This window comes from Haliotis asinina, chromosome 7 (genome assembly GCF_037392515.1).
Source record: "Haliotis asinina isolate JCU_RB_2024 chromosome 7, JCU_Hal_asi_v2, whole genome shotgun sequence".
Classification (NCBI taxonomy): Eukaryota; Metazoa; Mollusca; class Gastropoda; order Lepetellida; family Haliotidae; genus Haliotis; species Haliotis asinina.
In genome coordinates this window covers 44,008,947-44,031,954 of record NC_090286.1, presented here as the reverse complement: position 1 = coordinate 44,031,954, position 23,008 = coordinate 44,008,947, and the positions used below count along the sequence as shown (strand labels likewise).

Sequence of the window (23,008 nt, the reverse complement as noted above, 5' to 3'; positions counted from 1 at the left end):
TCATGCCCCATTAACTAAAAGTGTCAGTGCTTTGTAAGTTTAGTGAACAAGTTCCTGCACAGCTTCCACTCTTCCCCGACAAGGATCTGTCCACGGTCACGATCGTAACCGTAATGTAAATACATGTACTATTTAAATAGTGCTGGCAGTGACAGTTACCGTCATATTTATCTTGTTAACTCCATTTCTAGCGTTACATGTTACTGTAATGGTGAAAATGTGTATCGATGTATTTTCATATTGCTACAATTTACTTCCGCTTTTATTTAAATTCACATCATACAGTAGACTAACAACCAGTCTCTGAAATGAACATATTTTACTGAAAAAAAAATGTTCATTGTGAAAAAAAATGATATATAATGAAATGGAGCCCTGAGACTTTCTTCTTTTTCAGAAGCTAAGGAAATCTAGACTTGCCACATTTTCTAGACTTGCGTGGGCTTTCTTGGATGTATTTACTTCATGGTCTGTAAGGCAGACTACTCATACAGAAGCAGTGTAATATTTCTTGTCTCGTATGCCACGGCCTCCAAAATATATACTCATGGAAACAAATAATGGAACACGCGAAAGGACAAGTTTCCGTTATTTCCAGAATTTCACCCACAGCGAAATACATACCTTGTGAGGAAACCTGGAAAAGAATAAGGGAACACTTGCAGTTTCATATGTGTATAAACATGACGACCTGCTTCAGTTTGAAACATCCACTTAATGCTCACTTTTAACTTCTCAGTTTCGTTTAGTTTTACGCCGCACTCAGCGATGTTCCAGCTATATGGCGGTGGTCTGTAAATAATCGACTGGATCAAACAATCCAGTGATCATCAGCATGAGCATCGATGTGCGCAATTGTGAACTGATGACATGTGTCAACCAAGTCAGAGAGCCTGACCACCCGATCCCGTTAGTCGCCATTTATGACAAGCAGTCACCTTTTATGGCAAGCATGGGTTGCTGCAGGCCTATTCTACCAGGAGCTTTACGAGTTTCAATTTCCTTGGAAACATCTACATACTTACTATGTTCGGTTAATCGATTTCTTAACCGAGTTGAACAGTAGTGTTCTGACTATAACGTTTCATTCCTCATTGAGTGAATTGACAGTTGGTCAGTTTGTAAGTTTTGCTTTGGAGCAGCCAACTCCATTGTTGGTTCATTTTCACAAGCATTGGGTACTGGAGACTTTTTTTGCGTTTTTTGTTCAGGCTGAAATTGTTCTTCATTCCATGTCCAATATGGCAATAAAATGTGTGCGACTGACCTTGGATGAAAAGGGGCTGTGATCACCTACAAACGTCTCTGTTTATGCATTCAGTTGCTTCCAAGTACAACATCAGTACTGAAACAGGTAAACGCATTTTTGCGCATGCTATGACTTGCTCAGGATATAATACAAATAGTGACAACCTTAATTCTATAGCTGGACTATAGGGTCTATCATAAACTGTGGTACTGGACCAGCCAAACACCTTTTGTAGATCATATTACGTTTGCTTCACACATTTGTTGCAGAGTGATTCTTGTAACAGACTTTTCCTTGCTAAAAGAGGCCCTCCTTGTGCAATATAGCTGCATACAATATGAGCAAAATGTAGTCTTCAGTAAAAAGTCACCATTAACAAGAAACCACTCACACTGAACACAAAGTGCACACATTTCATAGCTCAATAAGTAACAGGTAAAAACTAAATTGTATGGAAATTACCAAAATTCCATAGGTCTGTTGATGACTGTCATTAGTGTATTAATGCAGCAGTGTCTCAGTGCTTATTTATTCATGGATAGAGAATCACACCCAAGAGTCTACTGATATCAAATACCTGTATATCGTAATGAGTTGATGAAGTAACAATTATCCATGGTTTGCTGAGGATATATTTACCTTTATCATATGATTGATATCAGTAGACACAAGGTTGAGTTTCTATTTATCACCCCAAATCATTTTTCATTAGCTTTCAATGAAAAATGTACATCTCTGAACACAGTATTGCCATTCGATTTGCAGTGCAGCAGTGTCACAGCATTGTGACGATATCAACTTTTGACGTTATAGCACTGTCAAGGTATTGTACAAAATCATCTGTCAAAACAGTATCTCCTGTGGAACACAGTTTGGGATGATAAACGAGATTATTGCATAATCGTCAACCATTGCAAAACCAAACGTCATCCATCTCCAGTCACCCCAAATTATCATTAATGTGACTTAATATGTGCCTCATGCCACTTAATCTTTCACCAAGTCTTATCCTTTGGTTTCAAAGCTAAAACTTGTGAAAGTTTAATAATTAGCTGTCATGTTCAGGCAAAACATGAATGCATCTCCATTTGCAATTTACTACCCAAGTCATTGTATTTACACCTTCAGAGAGCAGTGTCAAAAACAAAATATATTTTCATTCTTGTTTAATGCTATAAATAATTCATACAAGAAAATAGCAATTTAATACATGATTCTTCACATTACACAATCTATGTCTATTGTCTCAAGGTCTGGTGAAAATAGAACTACCAGACTCCATATGATGTAGAATGTAGACCAGTATCAAGTGTTTTAACCACACCAATCAGTATAAGTAAACTACAGCTCAGTATGGCAGCAGAATTAATAATACCGAGCCTAAGTTTACTTAGACCAGAGACAATATATTATATGGTCTCTGCTTAGACTGACAGAGCAATAGAGTTTTGATTAGCAGGTGACCATAGTCTGATTACATCTTGTTGGTACAAAGGAATCTTCTGAAAAGATCTCATGTCCTCCTTGACTATTTCTATGGTTTATGCCATCAATAAGAATGATTTGATCATCATCAAATCGCCTTGACTTTCAAGTATTTTGGTAATTTTCAAATCAGATTTTGTAAACTTCATGAAATATTTTCACAACAAAAACCAAACTTATGGTTGCAGTAATGAGTACATACAGTCAATATATTCACACATGCTTATGCCTTCCATCCTCATCCCACTCTTCAGGGTTTATGTCATAGTCAATCATAGCTTTATCTAGATAAATCCATTTGCCCAGCACACCGACATCCACAATGTATTTATGAAACTCTGACCACTGTGGCTTCAACTGTTTGCACTGGGCATCATAAAGTCCAGACCAGTGGCTGTGTTGTGCCCTCCAAACCAGCGTTAATATTCCTAAACTTGTAAACCTCAGTTTACCATCTTTCAGTGTTAAAGCAAGATCCTGGATATGGTTATCAGAGGTTGGGTTTCTGATAGGTTCACCTATGAGAAGTAAGTCTTGTGAACTGCGAATGAGCTGTGTTCTGAAACTCGTCTCTGAGGGGTTAGTTTTGTACAAGAGTCCAATACCTGCAAGTGTTGAAATGTAAAATGAAGACTTCACTGGATACTTCTTAATGTCTTGAACAGTCTCAACAACAACTGTTTTGTAATCTTGAAAGATCATGTTGAAGTAATCGGCTGCAACAGAAACAATAAATACATGAATTTAAGATTGGACACCCCATTGTACTTAACAAGAGATCATAAATCTGTAAGCCATTTGAGAAGACATAGTATGATAGTACATTATTGTGTTCGGGAAAATCAGTTGATCTAACACTGCAACAGCAGACATTTTTCAGTTAAAACGTCTATGCGTTGGTAAAGCAGAAATGTTCACATCAGGTGAGCATTTGAGTATTTAATCTAAACCAACGGTTTGATTCGGTTTTGACTCACTTACAGCCGACAGCCGCGATGCAGTCCTATAGTGTACAGTCAGGACATGACCCTGCATAGGACTGTATTGGGCCGCATCGCGGCTCCCGGCTAGCGAACTTGCAGAACAAAATGAGTGTTAATAACCTGTTGCATCAGAATCTGCGTTGGGTTAAAGGGGCACTGATGCGGAGCGAATAATGTTTCTCGCCAACGGTCGAATTACGAAACGAAACCGCAAATTGGTCAGCGCCCGCTCCTTCGACCGTGACGGACAAAGGAACTGGGTTCCTGTCCATATTAGCAGAATTTCTTCACCTAAACAGTCAGGAGGCTGGATGCCCATCATATGCCATTTGTTTAAAAATATCCATGGTATCCCTTGTCTGATCGTAACCAAATATCCCACCAGTGTAGTTCTTTTCGGATGCTTGGATGGTATAGTTACTGATCCAATTTGATCCTATTTCTGTGTTTTTAACCTCGATATTTAATCATGTTACATGAAAATATGATGTCTACAGGCACGTAGCAAGCCATTTGTTTCAGTACGGAAGATTGCAAAGCTTTATATATATAGGTAGCTTTGAGTGTTGGTTCAGCTGTGATAGCAAATATCATACGTACATTTTGGTAGCTATGGTAGCTACAATGGTTTATTATTTATGATAATAAAAACACACAGTTGATTTATTTGAATTCGTTAACAAAAAACGATGACTTTGCCTTTGGTAGAGAAATCTGAAAATTGTCTTACGTAAAAAACCCTTATTTCACCTATTTACCCAAGTACACAGCAAATGCCCGTGTGTATTCCTTATGTAACGAAATTCCGTTGGTATCCTCAAAACAGTTTCGGCCCAATAGTGTTTTCAGGCTGCATGCGACACAGAGATTACATCTTCCTTGCTGTAACTCGCGTTTGATGGTGTAAACCTACACGTGTTATTTGTCATCATTCTCTTGATGGTCAATTCATGAATTTATAACAGGTATAATTAGTAGTAACACAACTTCGGTTACTCAACAAAGGTTCCCATTTGGCATTTCTCCTGTCTGGAGCAAATACTCAACATTATAAATTAAGGTCTGTAGTGGCAAATGTATTGTATGTTATGTAATATGTGCATGTAAGTGATGCAAGAGGGTTTATCAACTAAGTTACAAAAACAAACATCGATCAAAGGATTAACCGATAACTCACTAATTGATTAATTACTTTTATCTTCTAGCGGATGTGTAGATGACTACACCCTGTCGTAAAGTGTAAGTGCAAAAACAACATCCTCCCTTCAAAGAATTAACCACCCTTGCGTTGATTGATTGATTGCTCATTATTGGTTAACTAAATTACTTAGAATAGTGGACATCATACAATTAGTTGCCAGGTGTGCTATCTTGGGAGACCAATCAGAGGTTTATCTGGTTTTCACCAACGAAAGACGTGAAACGATGTGTTACTTTTTCGCAAATGAGACAGTTGTAAGACACGCGACACGGAGCAGGATTACTTACCAGCTGCAGATGAATGGAATACGATTTCTTTTACGTGGATATTGATGGATACATTCCTGAACAAGGTAGTAGCCTGACATCGTTGCTATAAAATTAGTCTGTTTTACATTCATTTTTTTGCATTTTTTAAAAATTTATTTGTTGTAGCATTCAGCAGAATCTGTATGACAGAAAAAAAACACTAGACCGCGTATGTGTGTGAAATAGGATCCACATTGGCATTCTATACAATGTATAAATGTTGCTGTTATGTTAGAAATTTACTATGAGTATAAGCAGATCGTGTGTTCTTTTATTAATTTTCAGAATCATACTAGTATGACAATAAACTAACTAGGGTTATGAGACAAAATATAGAGACGTTTTCCGTCCTAATAGTTTTTTACCATTTCTGCCACGGGCAGATGATTAAACTTCAAAGTGTTTCATTTGTTTTCATAATACATTTGGAATGAAGTAAAAATGACTTCACCTCAGTTGATCTGTCTATAATTAAACTATCAATTGCGCTTACGGACTGCGCAGCAGAGGTCACGAACCAGTCACGAATTCTGGGATATCATCCGGGTACTCACGGGAGAAAAACAACAACAAAAGTTTACACCAGTTCACGGAAATTGCTCCGCATCAGTGCCCCTTTAAATTAACAAAGAAAAATGTTCAGTTCAGTATTACTGTAAGATTTCGAAAGCAGACACATCATAGTGAATCAACATCATAGTAAGTCGACACTTGGGTGATGTCAAACTAAATGTATCATTCTTTTGAAGTCTTTGCGTTTGAGACAAATCAGAACACCAAATTGGCAAATATCCATTTTCACATATCCCTCTCGGAATTACTGTTAACTGTATACACATTCTTGGATCTGTTTATCGACCATCAAAAGTCGTACCAATCTTCTCTATTCTTCCGCCTTTAAATTTTTGAGGAAATGAAGGTTTAAGTTGTTTGATCCCGCCAGCCATGCGAGCCGCATGGTTCTTGAAAGCAGACGCCATATCGGTTTGACTATATCGCAGCAAATAGATTGCAGAGCTCTGAAGCATTACCTGGTTCAATCAGTCTCACTCTGCGAGCAGCGACGAAGCCCAGTCTAGGCGTTAGCGTTAACTCTGTAAGGAGCTTTGCATTTTATTCACAAAGACGAGAAGAAAATGCATTCCAGGAGGTTTGTAGTAATTTAAGTACAGTTATATGGTTACAGAATTTTGGGAACCGTAAAAACGGAAACTATTGCTTATTCACTTTAAGCCAAATTGATTTGCTCCTGTACCATCATAATACAAAATGGCGTCCTTTGCAATCGACGTGGAAGACGATACACTCATCGTAAGGCATATATTCCTTACATTTGATGTACTTCATATCCATTTGTTTACTTATTTATTTCACTTTTCTTTCCACCACTTTCTGAGTTATTGTTTTTTAATAAGTTATGATTAGCAACTATATTTTCGGGAAATATTTTGTTATTGTTCGGTTTTCGATCATAATACCTCTGCAATTTATTATTTTATACTTTCAGGATCAGAATAAATCGAGTGATGGGTTGCAGTTTCAAGGTAAAATGTCCCTTAGTCATTGAACGATTTAGGTGTTATGTATATAATTTTATTCTGTTCTGCCGTAAGCATTTTACATGGAAAAATGACGCTGAAGTCTATATAATCAACTGGGATTATGCTGATAATGAACATGATGAATATGATGAAGTGACGCTAGATCAAGATGTGTGTATATGTTGCAAGAGTGTTATTTTAATGTAAACGTTGCCAAACATAGTCACGTAGAGTCACGAATATGATGACTTTGTGCAGGTTTCGTGGGGTCCTGAAAATATGAATATTTTATTCAAATTTTGTTGTGATAGATAATGTATAGGGGATTGAATGAAAGCATCGTCAAAAGCTTCTCTAGGTATAAGCCATTCATGTTAATGGATTGTTCAACAAAAAGACAAGTGTTAAGTCGGTTTCTATTAGAATGGCATGTGTCATGAGAAGGGACATTATCAACTCCTGTCAAAAGATTTCAACTGAGTATAGTTGTATTGGATAGGGCTGTACAGTATTACCAGTATACTGTACACATTGATGTGTATTGCAATATTTATAGAATTGGTGTAAAAATCTACCCAATTAAACAAACTTTGCCACGGACATTGATAGATGTTCAGTTGATAGATGTGGATGAGTTCAATGAAAACTTAAGAGGAAATTAAAATGAATAACTTTGAATTGCCATGTACAATTAGTGTCACTCACTGCCAGACAAGTAAATTATATAGGTACCTGAATCACTGCATATTGCAATACAATTTATTTGTCAATACACATTCCTGGTATTGAATATTCTTTTTGCAGATATTCCCCACTCTGAGGACAAGGGGAAGGTACAGACTCACACTTTTACAAACTTCCCCCACACAGCGGACTCTGATGATGATGCAGGGGATAAATCAGAGGTAGGAAAGTTTGAAGCTCGGTAAGGTGCTATAGGAACTGTGATGAATGAAATTAGTCAATGCTTATGTATAGTGTGCATGAAATGCTCCAATGCTTGAATCAGGAATGTTATCAACATAGTAAATCTGATGGATGATCATGAAGATGCAATGCTCAAATGTTGATTTTCAAGGTTAGTCAGGATCATTTAACTAATATTGTGTTTAAAGATGTGCAAGTCTTCAATCCATCTTGAAATATTGCTGAGTCTGGTGTAAAACTAAACTCACTCACCATTGTCTATTCTAGGACGTGCAATTGCGTGATTCACACAAATAATGATCAAATCGCCCCTCATAAAAACAACAGAGCGCAAACTGTTGCACATAGTAATTTGCTCCCTACCTACCTTTCAAAAAACATACGAAAAAAAGGAATGACTTTTTAAATCAGAGTCGGCCACAGAGTCAAGTTCGACAGACAACATATAAACATAACAGAGTAAGCTCCCTTGGTTAAAACCACTATCGGCACTGGGGAAACGAAATTCCATTCATATCAGTATGAAAATAGATCACATTTTTCTATGAAGTTGTGATTTGATTACTTAATTAATCGATGTTAGACCTTAAACTCTAAACAGTGCATTTGTACAGCGCTTCAGTGACTCACTCACTCACTCAATCCATGCTGGTTTGCAGAGGAGCCTTTTTCTTCCTCTTGAAAGAATGAGGGACTTGAAGGGCCAAATTGCCCAAGGCGTCATGCCACAATTTGATTTGTAGAGTTGCATCCTTTGGGCATGTCATAAACCTAAAACTGTACATTGGAATCCTTGTTACTCATCCATTTCTCGGTTTATCAGGCCCATGTGCACCTGGTTTGAATAAAGTGATAAACATGGACGACAGAAGTCACTTCATGAAAGAGGAATTGCAATGACAACTAGAATTCTCTTTTTAGTAGTTATAACCTGAAGTCACCATGTCACTTATTCCCTTAAAATGTTGACATCATTAATATGATTTGCAATATTAGTTTTCATTAAGTGAAACTATTTGTAATCATCTCAACTTGACCTCCTGTTTTGTTTATCCTCAGCTTTTGAAAGATGAAAAGAAGCCACCATCCTTTTGGACATTTGACTATTACCAGCAGTTCTTTGATGTAGACACTCATCAAGTCATGTACCGAGTGCTGGGATCAATGACGCCACGGCCAGGCCGCAACTTCCTCACAACGCAGATACGTCCAAAGCCAGATTTGTATGGTCAGTGCACTGCTTGTAATTATGGTTAAATGTTAAATTCCATCATTTTCTGCACTCATTGGTTTTTTATCCCTTCTACATTTACAGATACGATAGTGAATTGTATGATAGTCACAATATGTTATTCTTGTAACTAACTGTAAGTCTGTGCTATATGATGTGAAGGTGTAAATCTTGTAACATGTTAGTCAATTAGTGTTGTGCATGTGTTGGGGCGATGGGAAAGCCTGGTGGTTAAAGTGTTCACTCATCGTGCTGAAGACCCAGGTTCAATTCCCTACATGGGTACAATGTGTGAAGCCCATTTCTGGTGTCCACCGCCATGATATTGCTGGAATATTGCTTAAAGCAGCGTAAAAATCAAACTCTCTTGCTCCCTCATGCTGCATGCTGGTTTGAAGAACAGAAGATACTGAAATACAGAATGTTAATGGGGAGGCAGAGATGATGTCACTATGGTCACAGCTGTTTCAAGACACTAATTCATGATCATGTGCCCCCAAAATGACATATTTAGATTGCACTCGTTCATAGTGTTAAATTGAAACGTTCGAATAAAGTAATGCAAATGCAACATTGTCTCTTGCACCATCTATAGGCCGAACATTATTGCAAGTGAAGTTAATATCCTGTAAGTTGCGCAACTTGTTATTGAGACCAGTTTGTCAAACAGTGACATCATTGAAAGTTTTCGATGTGCGAAACAGTTGTTTATGTTCCATGATTGGCAAATACTATTTGTTTGGAAGCTGTTTCTTTGGAAGTTTCAGTTATCAGTTTCAGGTCACAAGGAATAACAAGTCTTTCATTGCATCAACAGGAAGCTAAAGTGGGTGCATATGCCACCAATGTATAATCTATGGGCCAAGATATTGTTGAAAATGTGTGAGATTGTACCTTTTAACAATTGTGGACCTCCATAGGTAGTTGACAGTGGCAGTGCTGGAATTACACAATACAAAGGTGACAGTTACTGTTTAACCACAGCGAACATTACTGGATTCCTTTTTGTTAAACAAAAGTTGGGAATAGGTTGTACTTGCTTTACTTTCCACAGAGTTATTTGATGTCTGAATTTTGAGGGGTTAAACAAGGGTTAGTTACAATAGTCTGATTTTTTGGTAAAATCTTAAGAATGTGTGAGTCAGCTTAGTTTTACACTGCTGTTTGCAATATTCTGGCTATACCCATGTGGGGGCCACCATGTTAAGAATTGTGGTTGTGAGAAATATGATTATAGATGATGATGATGATGATGATGATGATGATGATGATGATGATGATGATGATGATGATGATTCCAATAATTTACTCCCGATTATTTCAGGTCCATTCTGGATCTGCACCACGTTGGTGTTTACCACCGCCATTGCAGGCAACTTGGCAAACTATTTTCAAGCAGCAGGCAAAGGCTACACATGGAAGTATGACTTCCACAAAGGTAACTTAAATTGTATCTATTAGCAGTGTTTGCGCTAACACAAAAATCTGAGTGTTCCATGCATATAAATCAATTCACGCACGATATTGTCCTCCTGCATGTTCTGCACACACCTCCTCTGTGAACAAGCAATTGAGATCTTTTCCCCAAGGAAGCAGCAAAATACTATAAAGTTTCACTGATCTCTAAGAATTCTTCTTCAGCAACCCAATGTAAAACTGAAAAGAAAATGCACTTATAGCCCTACTTTTGACATATGTGTTTATTACATATTCGACAAGGGAAAGAGTCCCATGAAGACCCTTCTCCAACCCATGCTTGTGTATGAGGCGACTAATGTGAACAGGTGGTCAGGCTTACTGGCTTTGTTGACACATGTCATTGTATCACAGAATTGTCAAGTCCACACATGATTATTTAAAGATAATGTATGTGGAATATTGCTTAGTACTTTGTTTAACAACAATCCAACCATCCAAAGTCAACAAATAAAGTAGTCTATATCAGTATACATGTATTTGATTGCCTTGGACCTGCTATCAGAAACATTTTGGTTTCATTGGTGTTTGAACTTGGCTTGTTCACTTAGAAGATTATGTGTTGGTCGATTTCCAGGTATTATTGAGTAGTTGAAGCACGGGAATACATTTGGAACTGGCATCATTCTAACTTTATGTAACAATATAATTTGAATGGCGTCACCACTGTTGATGACACAACAAAACAACTGTTTGCAATGTTTCTACGTGTCAGTGCACAGCAAACAGTTTTGCTGTTTCCGAGAATCAAATACCATTTGATCATGTTTTTCAACCAGTCAGATTACAGAACACAGTGACTTTTGGTGATCAATACTGCCTGATCTCTAACAATGTATATGGTTTGGATGCACAAAGCAATTAATGAGCTTTCATATTAGGACATGTACTGTAAAATGTATCTTTTTGTTCTTTACTGCTTTTCCTTACCTGAACACTGCTAAGTTGGTTAACTAGTATCAGTGCTTAAGATGCTAGAACCTATCTATAGGAAGGGAATTAACTCTTCATGTGGAAAGCATGTGTATTTTACACCTGCAATGATGTTACCAGCGTAAGCCTGTCATCAAGAATAAATTCAGCTGTTTAGGAAACACAAAGATGTAATCCAAGTAATGCTGAATGCTGAGAGATAGTCATACAGTTTGCTGGTCAGTCTAGCAATGCCTGAAATTACTAGCACACAAAATAATTTACACGCCTGAAATATGAATATGGAAACTAAGCAAGATATTACAAAAATCGATGAGGATGTGATTTTTCATGGCACAGGTTTCATCATGAAGTTGTTCATATGCTGAACATTTTTATAAGGTCATAATCTTGCATGATTTAAAAGTTTATTATAACTCAACAAGTTAGGGACAGTGATGTGCATATGCCATGAAAATTCACTTTCAGCCGGGCCAGAAACTGCAGAGATTTACTGGCCCTATTGGATGTTTACTAGCCATAGGCTAGCAGGCCAGTGGCTGTTTTGCACACTGAGTCACATGTCAACCGAGTTCTTGGAAGACATCTTGAGGTGATGAACATGAATGAGAGATTTACTTTATATTAGTGTCCGAGTGTCATGGTAATGTCTTTAATTTTCCAAAATATTGCTGTTATTGATGTAGTTGTTATATAACATGTTAATATGGTTTATGATATGTGATAACGCAAGTGACTGTAAATAAGTGTGTGTGTTGCAGTAACCTTTGCAGCAACAGCTATCTTCAGCTACTGGTGGCTGATCCCAGCAGGCCTGTTCGGAATTCTGTGGTGGCGTGGCAGTCAATCTCGCTACACATTCCTAGAACTCATCAGTGTCTATGGCTACTCTCTGGCTATCTACATTCCTATATCCGTGAGTGACTTTTACTTGTTACTTGATAGAGAGAAGTCACTCAGGCATCTTTCACCATTCTTGTTTTGTCTTCGTATCATATTGTAGATCATGTAGTTTTCTTAATAATATGTTTGTAGTGCTTTTTGTGTGTCTGTAATTCATTTTTGTGGAAAATGTCCAGTTCACACAGGTTATTTCCCACACTTTTTGCATTTGCTGGATGCAGTTTTCATCAAAATACAGATTGGCATGGATCTGAGAATGTTACCAAGTACAGATTGGTTAGAGTAGCCCTAAGTTGCTGTAGTAACTCCTGCTCCTTGGAAAGTTTGGTACAGGGCACTCATGCATTGCTGGCAATGCTATTCCTCTTTATGTTCACACACAAGTTTGCAGTTAGGTTGTATTGCCAGTAGTCCTCCCCGTTGCTTTCCTTTGAACTGTCAGTGGGCTTTTTGCAGAACCAAGAACAAATGATCCTGGACCATTTAGACCCTATGTTATAACATTCGGTAGCAGCTTGTACAGCTGGCAAAAATAATCCATGATCAGAAACTAGTAACCTAGCTTCACTGGACTTATATAGAACTATTGAACAGCAAAAGAAATGGAAGTTTCGAAAAAGTGAAATCTCATAAAAGTAAGCATTCATGCTTATGTCTTCTATTTGAAATGTTGACCTAAATACAGTTGCATTTCTTTTGCTGTACAGTATATTTTCATGGATTTTAAGAACTCAGTGATAAATTCTTCTAGCCCTGTTTTCCAGTGTGTTATGAATTTGGTCCTTCAGATTCTGTGGACCATCCAGATCAACTGGTTACAGTGGACCCTGGTCATCGTAGGGGCTGCCCTGTCTGGAACTGTTCTCCTCTTCACGTTCTGGCCTGCTGTACGAGAAGACAACAAAAGGGTAAGGTTTCTGTTGTCACTTGTAGGGGTGTAAGGTAGAATGTGACTCCAGCACCCTGTTACTAGTGGGGATCCTATGGAGATTTTAGGGCAAAACTACACCCTTGTCATCTATGCTGGCTAATTTGCTCATTATATTTTACGAAGTGACTCAGGTGGTGAAATTTGGTGGATTGTTGTTCATGATGTAAATTATAGAATTGTCTTCTCAGATTCAATTATTTACAAAATGAAGCCACACACAAAATCATTTCATGCCATATAAAAGGTTGTAATGGCAGTTTAACAGATTAGAATACTGGAGTCCTGATGATGTCATATGAATGTGTTTCTGTAACCCAACTCCTCAGTTACCATGGTTATGAGTTTGTCAGTTTGACCACGAACATCAGTAACAAGAGTTATGACTTTTTATGTTTCACTTTCTGATTTCCATCACTTACAATGTCCAGTGTTACGAATTTATAATGGACTGTTACGTATCAGAATATATCTGGAGGTGTGACCATACAGAAAATTGACAATTTTAAGGTCAACGAAACATATCATGACACGAAAATAAGTATCAATATATTTATCGTCTGATAAAGAATCATGATTATCAATACTACGATATATCATCACAGAATTACTGGACATTGCTTTTCAAACAGCTCAACACTGTATTTTTCAAAGTCAAGCTTTAATGATCACCTTTAATGATCTTTCAGATTGCTTTTGCAGTCATGGCTGTGATCCTCATATTTCATGCTGCCCTAGCAGCTGGCTTTGTTGTAAGTAGCCATCCTTATTAATCATTCATTTGCTTTTATTGATGTATGTGTACACAAGTACAGTAGACATTCAGGGAGTGAATGGAAATATGATCATGTTTGAATAAAGTACTTGTTTCTGATTGGTGACTTAATTTACATCATTGACCCCTTTGTCCTAGCCACCAGATCAGTTCAAATTTCACGTTCCCAGCTGCAAAATATTGACCTTTCCTCCTCCTCCTCCTCCTCCTCCTCACATTTCTTATTTTGAGTCACACTAATGGCATATATGTGCAGTCTTTGAAAGTATACTACAAAAAAAAAAGAAACGCATAGCTGAAAATTGTTATGTCAATACAGTAGAACACGGATATAGCGAACATGGATATAGCGAACAAACAGATATAGCGAACAAATATAACTGGTCCCGTCAACGGTCCCTTTATAATATCATTAAAATTATACGTGAATAACGAACTCGTGAGTAGCGAATTAACGGTTATAGCGAACTGATTTTCTGACCCCAAGCCCAATTAACGACGTGAGTAGCGAACTCACTGAGTGTCAGCTCAGTGTCAACTCAGCGACTTGTGGGCGGTGAATCAACATTGTTTAACCTCGTTGGTGGTGAATCAACTTTGTTTGATAGTCATTAATTAATTAACAAAAGAAACACATCGTGTTTAAAAGCTTGACTGATACACGGATCTTCAGTTCGCTCTCGTCGCTATGGTTTTCTTGCCACCAAACTCTTTGTTATTCCTGTGCAAAATTGTGGACTATGTTAAACACAGTTAAGTGTTATATTGTTGAAATTGTTGTGATTGTTAAACATGTTCTAGATAATGTATTTGAACAATGAAATCAGAATTTTAATGTCAATGAACAAGAATAAAAATATGTAGCCCATGTATATACGTGTCTCTTCATCTCTATAAGCCAATATGGCGGTCAAACGTGAATAACGAACAACGGATATAGTGAACTAAATCCCTGGGTCCCTTGGAGTTCGTTTTATCCGTGTTCTACTGTATACACACTTAAGGTTCAGTAATACAGGGCAGTCTTGAAGAAAACCTGAATGAACATTAAGAGCCCAATGCTGCAAGAAAGTGTTCCAAGGTCAAGGTCGCAGAGCAGTCAGTATCTTGTGTGGCCACCATTAGCATCAATGTTGCTTGGCATTGGCGTCCCATTGACTGGACCAGATTCCGGATGAAGTGCCTGGGAATGAGTTGTTACTCTTCCCTCAAGGCCACAAACAGAACAGGTAACGTCTGTGGCTGAGAGTCACAATGTCCCACGCGACGATCCTATTCGTCCCACAAATGTTCACTAGGGTTAAGATCTGGTGATCGTGAGGGCCTGTCAAGAAAATGAACGTTGTTCTGGGCAAGGAAATCCCTGGTTATTCTTGCTGTATGCGGCCGAGCATTATCATGCTGGAAAATGATGTTCTGGCAGTTCATGAAAGGAAGGGCATGAGGCCTGATGATTTCATCATGGTAATGTCGAGCTGTCAGAATGCCCTGGACCTGAATGAGATCTGTCCTGCCACCACCAATCTGTCCACTTCCTGTACACAATTTGCAGCATAGCGCTCGTTACAACATCAGTATACACATGTTCTTCCGTTGGGACGTCACAGCATGTAACATGACTCATAACTGAAGATAACAGTTCTCCACCTTTGCAATGGCCATGGGAGATGTCGCGACACCACTGCCTGCGTTGTTGCTGATGTTGACGTGTAAGGAAAGGCCCTCACAAAGGTCTTCTGGAACAAATACCTGCCTCAAGTAAGCGGTTCATCACAGTCTGATCAGAAATTGTTCTGAGTCCTGACACTACTGATGTTGTGGAGGATGCTGTGGTGAACCTGTTCCCCAAATGTCGAAGCGGAATACACCTGTCCTGAGTGGGCATGGTCAACCTGACTTGTGGGGGACACATGTTGACCCTTGCTCCTGGTAGCGATGCCAAAGTCTTGCTATGGTACTCTGTGACACATTCAGTTGCCTTGCAATCACAGACTGAGATTCCCCAGCCTCCAACTGACCAATTGCATTGTTGCACTGAGCCCCAGTATGTCTAGGCAGGACTTTATCACCAAATTTAAGGTTGTCAACTGTCGGAAGAGCATTGAAATCACCCGACTTTTATTGGAAGTGATGCATGGAATGTGCATGCATAGGAAGCGCGGGATTTTCTTCCCATTCATAATTTATTGCATTTGTTGAGGAAAACAGATTTTGGCTAGTTTTCCTCAGTGACAATGGATTCAAACTCGGAAATGTTTGCAGACAGTGTTTACCATAGATATACTGATTACATAGACACCAATGATTCAAATTAAATAAGTTACATGGAAAAATATTACCTATGCGTTTCTTGTTTTGGGTAGTTTATCATTGTTATCATTATTGTTGAATTGGTTATGTGAAAATCAATCAAAGTTCCTTTTGTGATGTGTAGTGTTATGAGGTACAATAAATCTATAATTTTGCATTTCAGTTGTACTTTTTTCACGTTCCTGCAAACACAGCTGGTCCTTCTACCCTTGGTCCTGCTGTCAACAACACTTCAATCCCAGAAACTCAAAACCGAATTAAAGCGATACCAGAAGCGCAACAAAGAACAAAACAGTTGAATGAAGGTCAAGCATCCAAGCTCAGACTTGGACCAGCTGCCTCAAAAGCAGTTCCTAGAGCTGACAGTGGCTCAGCTACACAGAGACCTTCTTTAAAACTACCAGCTCTACCGCAGGACAAAGCAGGAGAAAAACAAAATGAGAAACTGGGAACGACAAACAAAGATGTGGGGAAGAAGAACTTGAGTGAGAACCCTAGCAAACCAGCTTCTGGAACAGAAAAGCCAGTGAGGAGAAGAAAACATTTAATGCAGCCCAACTGATAACTGGATGGTTACATGGTTGTAAATGCTTCTTGGGAAAGTATTCTATTTATTTTGGGAATGTAAGAACTCATGGGACTTGTGTTATTGTTGGAAAACTCTTCTATGCTTCAGTGTGGATGGATATATACACGGAGGTCAGGTGTGAAGTCATACTTTGAGGCACATGTTCATGCTGTCAGTCACTGGTTGTTCGGACCAAGGCTTATTTACTGATAAACCATTATGTGAAGGCTGGAATACTACTGGCAGCAGTGGGGCGATGAGGTAGCCTGTGGTTTCGCAGGTGACCCAGGTTAAATTCCCCATTTGAGTACAGGAGCGATGTTGTAGCTTAGTGGTTAAAGTATTTGCTTGTCATGCTGAAGACCCAGGGTCTATTCCCCACATGGTTACAAAGAGTGAAGCCCGTTTCTGGTGTTGCTGGTACATTGCTAAAAGCGGTGTGAAACTAAACTCACTCACTACATGGGTACCCGGTACAATCTTTGAAGTCCATTTCTTGTGTCCTCTGTTGTGATATTGCTTGGATATTGCTTAAAGTATACAGTATAAAAGCACCATTCACTGGATAATTGTTCACTTGCCAGTGTACACTTTTACATGTTCATTCTCGGACTTGAAATGGCTCTACAGTCCTTTCTTTTCGTGATGGGTGCTTCTTATGGTTGTAGGAATTTGATGTCCCAACATGCAGTCATGGGAACAGGTGGCCCCATCACAGAGAGGCAGTTAAAAGCTGTAGGTGTAACAGGGCCCTGATCTCTTCTTGTTTGATGCTTTGTTAACATGTTTAGGCCATGCATATTTTTTTATGTGTTTCTCATCTCAAATCTCAACCATGAAGATGGTGGGAAGGTGAAAAATAATTAGAAATATACAAAATCATTTTCTCATTTAGGTAATAGTCTTGAATTGAGTTTATTAAGTAGATAGAGTCGCTCTGCTTTTCATTGTTTTAATCAGAATGAATAATAAACGGTCAAGCTGATCTGTATTTTTATCAGGAGTATGCAAAAGTGTATGTCTTTATTGGAGCATAAATTTTGTCAGGGAAAACTGGATTAAAAAATTTTTAAATTAACCAGCATCAGAATGAAAATTCAAGGACATGGGAAACACAGAAAAAGTGGACGGCCTCATATTTCTATGTTCCATATATCTGTATAACTTTGGTGCACAGTGATCATAATATTGAACCACCAAGACATGGAACTTCATTTGTGAATAAAGAAATATTTAAATATGTAGGCAAGTTTGTCTCATAAGGGATTTAACCAGGCCTTTTCAAAGGCTGATATTCAGCTCCAGAACTGCATTTTATTGCAGTGTAGAATCCAAAATTGGAAAATTTGGCTGCCAAATCTGGTTGGATTCCTAGATCAATAACTTGAGAGATTATGATTTTGAAGAAAGTGCCAAGCTGGGAATATACTTGCTCAGTGCCTACATAGATTGGGATTTCTTGGAATATGTGCCAAGTTGAAATTGATGTTTGATGTAAAAAAAATAACTCTTTGATCCAATGGGTTGAATAGTTATTTGAAGGTGCATGTGTACATGATTCTTACATAATGTAAAATTGTATGTATATATCTAAAGCCTTGTACATTACATTTCTTTACATGCATCATCTGTTTGTTTTCTTTTGTTTGTTATTTAGAGAAAAGGTTAAGTCGGACATTCATTGACAAGGGAGGTATATTTTTTAGCACTCAATGAATACACCTTGTGTACAAAATATATGTACACAATATATCTACTCATATTAATTTTGTTATTGCTGTGTAGTATTATGTAAGTCTACACAATGTATTACTAGTTATGATCAGAAGGAGTGAGTTTTCTTGATTAACAGACCTTGAAGTAACCTAGTGGTTAAAGTGTTCGCTTGTAACGCAGAAGATCTGGTTTGATTCCCAACAGGAGTACAGTCTGTGAAGCCCATTATAACCCATGTTGCAACATTGGGGATGTTTTATATTATAGCTGTGTATTGTGCTTGCCAGATGATCACATAATACAGTTTTGCTTCTCATATTCAATTGCCTGTGATATGATTCTGGGTTTGAATCACGATTTGCCTAAACTTGCTTCTGGGTTTGTTAGTGCCATCATGCATGTGAGTGTCCCTTAATTGGAAAACATCAGATACTCGTATCACTTTAACTTTCCTCCTACAGTATGAAACCCGTCAAGGTTTGAGTCTTCAGTCCATGCTTGTTGTGAGAGGCAACTATCAGGATTGGGTTGTCAGGCTCACTGACATGCTTGGCACATGTCATCAGTTCCCAATTGCATAGATCAGTGTCCATGCTGTTGATCATTCGTTTGTCTAGTCCAGACTTTAACAATTACAGACTGTCACCACATAGCTGGAATATTTCTGTACGCGGTGTGAAGCTCATTCGCACACTCCCACATTACTATGTGTTGTTGTGTTGTTAAAACCAGCAATATCCATGCGGAATGCAATAAAATTTTCTCATAGGTAATGCATTTTGTACTTTGACTTAAAGCTTTAGTTAAGGTATGGAGACACAGTATGTCATTGTCATTTAATCACAGCCAGGGCTTTATACATTATAGTATTTAAAATGATATTTGGGGTTGGATTTTGTTGTTGTTGGTTTTTGTTAAAAATACCAACAAAAAATCCCCAAACCATCAGAAATTTGATATTTGTTCTGTCTGAGAATAAGGAATAGTGATATTTTTCTTAAATATTTTCGTTCGTTTATATCTTTCTTGAGGAGTGTTGCATTAGAATTACTCTAAACATTATTAATGTTTGTTTGTTTATGCACTGTCTACATGTACATTATGTTTATGGAGGAAAAGTCTATTCTGGTTTGAAAGTTACAAGGTTTTGAATCCATGTGTGAGTAACAAAACTTGTGTGTGGAGAAAAGGAGTATAAAACAAGGTGTGTTTACATTGTGATCTCTCGATTTGTGCGTAACTGTGATTTAACCAATAACATTCCTAAATTAGTGTGGGTAAACAGGATATGGCATTAAATGATTTATTTGCATCAGATGCAACAGTTATGTTTTCTCATGTGAAAGCCACATGGAGGGCAAACGTGATTATGAAATACTTTATTTCCGGAAGTGTTTGTGTCAGCACATCTGTTTGAAATGCATGACTGCTACTCTTACAAAACGTTTACTGACAAAAGGCATGACTCAAGCATGCAATATCACAAATGCAGTCAAAGGCGTGACAATAGTATTAATGTCGTGTCTGGAATATATTTATTAGGTCTAGTTCTCAATGCTCTGGCGTACAGTAATGCATAATACTCAAATGTAAATCTTTGGCAACTTAACAAACTTTCTTCTTTTGGCGATTTGGTTCAGTAATTGAGACCCGTGAAGAAGAGTGAGTGACTTTAGTTTTACGTCACACTCATCTGTATTCCAGCCATATGGCGGCGGTCTGTAAATAATCAAGTCCGGACCAGAAAACCGACCCGATTTTTCTTGAAAAGCCATAATACCGGTGGAAATAATAGGAACGGACCACTGAAATCAGTGATGCCACAGTTATTCGCGAAAAGCCTATACTTCTAGTACAATACTGATATATGAATAAATGATACAATGTAATTATCATTAATGAAGCCTAATGTTCATGTAGACACCATTCGTCCGTCCATATGGCAAGCTGTTTTCACATTTATTCAGGAATTACAGATATCTGCATTGTTTAAAGACATCAATAATGATTTAAAGATATGTGTAAATAATTGAAGATATCTCTAATTAATTTCACATATCCAAAATAGAATTACTGATATCTCAAAATGTTATAGAGATATCAAGATAATATTTCGTGATATCTGTAAATGTTATAAAGATATCTGTAAAACAATTACGATCATAGTGCACATAATTGTACTAGAAATTAATTCAAGATATCTTGAATTCAACTCAAAATATCTGGAATTCAATTCTAGATATCTTGAAATGATCGGTACATATCCACAAATGTATTACAGATATAATTCAGTTAGAGATATCACCAGAGACCATATAATAGAGGCACGGCCCTCTCCAACAGTTCATCATTAAACATCAGCGCTACGGTCTGGCATGTAACTGATACACATCGACACCCTGCAGCTAACTTCCGGTTACCGGAACACATGCGCAGCAGATGCGCAGACATTCGCAAATGAACACTCTGGTAACCACGTAAACAATATTGCGTAATATCCGGACCGAGAGTTAATTCCTTAGCTGGATTTCACCGGTTGCGACTGACAGTCAAAGATTACATGAACAGCTCCAATAAACTGATTACAATAATCGTAATCTCTATCTTGTCTCTCACAAGATGTCACAAGACTTTTCAACTGTCCCACATGTCAACTGACAAAATCGCTGAAAATGTGTATCGTTCGCGAAATCCGTGCCGTTTTAGGCCAGTCACGTAACAGTACTGTTGTCAATATCCCCGATGTTCGCTGAACTTCATCACATAACCTCTAGATTTTGTTTTAAGTATCCGTTGCCACTGGTTGGTGGTTCACTAAATGACGCTATTAGTCTCGGATTTTTATTTCATATTAATTTGCGTAACTTTATGAAGCTGATAGTCCCAACGAAACACGATTTCACGTTATCCACGAACGTTACAGTAATGTTTGTTTGAATGCCAGTTTGGGGCTGACAGTGATACCGCTTTCGGAGCCGTACGGAGACATACGCACATTATAATATGTTTTTGTTTTGCAAAGGAAAGCTACTCAGAACTACTAAAGCCGCGAGGACCATTTTCACAAACGTCAATGTACAACATTACATACAGTAACCGCGCATAGTTGATTTTGTGACCATTTGACCGTTTCTTTCACAGTAGATTGAGAGGGAATGAAGCAATGACTTGAGAACTTGAACTTGTCATGATATAAAGGTCGTGAGGCATCCCCCCAAACACACCACCCAATGAAATTAATTATTTTCATAGGGTTCATAACTTTAATTTTATCATGACACTTACCATGAAAACTTTGTCACATACCTTTCCGAAAATACCGGAATTGCAACTGACTGGGACTGTGCAGGTGTGATTGTGATGTTATGTTATATGTTTTATAAAAGAACAATAAATGTATATGTATTGCTAAATACAACTATTTAGATAATATTCTTTCAAGCTTTCATTAAAAACAAATATGAATGTCAACTGTTTGAAATTGAGACTAACACTAAAGAACATACTAATTTTTTAAAATATTAAAACATGATATTGTAAATGAAAAATATCAAATCTGTACACAACTTCGTCCACGGATATCTTTAAGAGAATAACCATCAAACCACAGTTTCAAACCTGATGAAAAACACAGTTCAAAGGTCTTGCGTCTTGCAAGTGATGTTCAAATGATGGATGCCTGAAAGATAGTGTATTTGCAACCCTATGATGGATGCATCACAGTCAGGTTCAATACTTGGTCATGATCTGATTCAAACTGTAAAAACCCTTAGTAGAGATTGTTGAAGACAAAACCAAGTTATCTGGACAGTCAATTTCTTTATTTCATAGTTATTGTGACAATACAGTTACACTGTGTGTTCAATGGGTTTTGCCATTGAAGCTCATTATCAAGCTCTCGAGAGGTACTTTGGATCATCATCAGATGTGCATACAGGAAGATTTTATTTAGAGTATGCACACCTGTATAGAAAAAGTCAGCAGCCATCACAGACTTATTCACATCTTCACCCAGTTTTTGCTAAACCGCAGAATTAATGGCAGAACAGCCATCATAATCTGTCTGTTCCTGCTGGCATGGGGTGTTTGTGCGTTCATCAGTGAGGTCAATGAAGAATGACTTCCATTGTTTGTCACACAGTACATCTATTGAACTGAAAAAAGGAGAGGAACAATTTTGATATTAAAGAGAAAACAACATGAATTCAGTGCTCTAAATACTTGTTGAAATTATAGGATAGCTGGTTGTCAATGCTCTTTCAAACAAGATCTGTTTACTTACTCTCAAGATGGGAATATTGCACTTAATTAACACTGTATCTTTCGTTACATAAGAAAAGAAGCAAAATTAATTCTTGACTATGCAAACGTTTTGATATTTCAAACTTTTTTTCTGCAGATAACGGATAATACAAACACCTATAGAATAAATAAATACCAATAACTACAAATTATCAACTTTTTATCAACAATT

At 37.7% G+C, this 23,008-nt stretch overlaps 2 protein-coding genes across 2 annotated transcripts; one reads left to right on the top strand and one right to left on the bottom strand.

Moving 5' to 3' along the window:
• Positions 1-2,398: 2,398 nt before the first annotated feature.
• Positions 2,399-6,225, bottom strand: LOC137290871 (mitochondrial import inner membrane translocase subunit Tim29-like). Its single transcript, XM_067822033.1, has 2 exons — positions 6,101-6,225; positions 2,399-3,450 (listed from the first exon to the last, which is right to left on the bottom strand). The coding sequence occupies exons 1-2, from the start codon at positions 6,204-6,206 to the stop codon at positions 2,948-2,950; spliced, it is 609 nt and encodes a 202-aa protein (XP_067678134.1). The 5' UTR covers positions 6,207-6,225; the 3' UTR covers positions 2,399-2,947.
• Positions 6,226-6,479: 254 nt separating this feature from the next.
• LOC137291490 (protein YIPF1-like) lies at positions 6,480-18,445 on the top strand. Its single transcript, XM_067822849.1, has 9 exons — positions 6,480-6,537; positions 6,734-6,770; positions 7,572-7,672; positions 8,754-8,922; positions 10,250-10,363; positions 12,096-12,250; positions 13,026-13,145; positions 13,855-13,917; positions 16,414-18,445. Exons 1-9 carry the CDS (start codon positions 6,496-6,498, stop codon positions 16,810-16,812), a joined length of 1,200 nt encoding a protein of 399 aa, XP_067678950.1. The 5' UTR covers positions 6,480-6,495; the 3' UTR covers positions 16,813-18,445.
• The last annotated feature ends 4,563 nt before the right edge of the window (positions 18,446-23,008 follow it).

What these genes read in the sequence shown, in the direction of transcription:
- LOC137291490 (XM_067822849.1), top strand. Translation starts at nt 6,496, where the DNA reads ATGGCGTCCTTTGCAATCGACGTGGAAGACGATACACTCATC. An exon ending in TGATGGGTTGCAGTTTCAAG is followed by an intron (nt 6,771 to 7,571) that starts GTAAAATGTCCC and finishes TTCTTTTTGCAG; the next exon opens with ATATTCCCCACTCTGAGGAC. An exon ending in TCCAAAGCCAGATTTGTATG is followed by an intron (nt 8,923 to 10,249) that starts GTCAGTGCACTG and finishes CGATTATTTCAG; the next exon opens with GTCCATTCTGGATCTGCACC.
- LOC137290871 (XM_067822033.1), bottom strand. Translation starts at nt 6,206, where the DNA reads ATGGCGTCTGCTTTCAAGAACCATGCGGCTCGCATGGCTGGCGGGATC. An exon ending in CGGAAGAATAGAGAAGATTG is followed by an intron (nt 3,451 to 6,100) that starts GTACGACTTTTG and finishes TTTCTGTTGCAG; the next exon opens with CCGATTACTTCAACATGATC.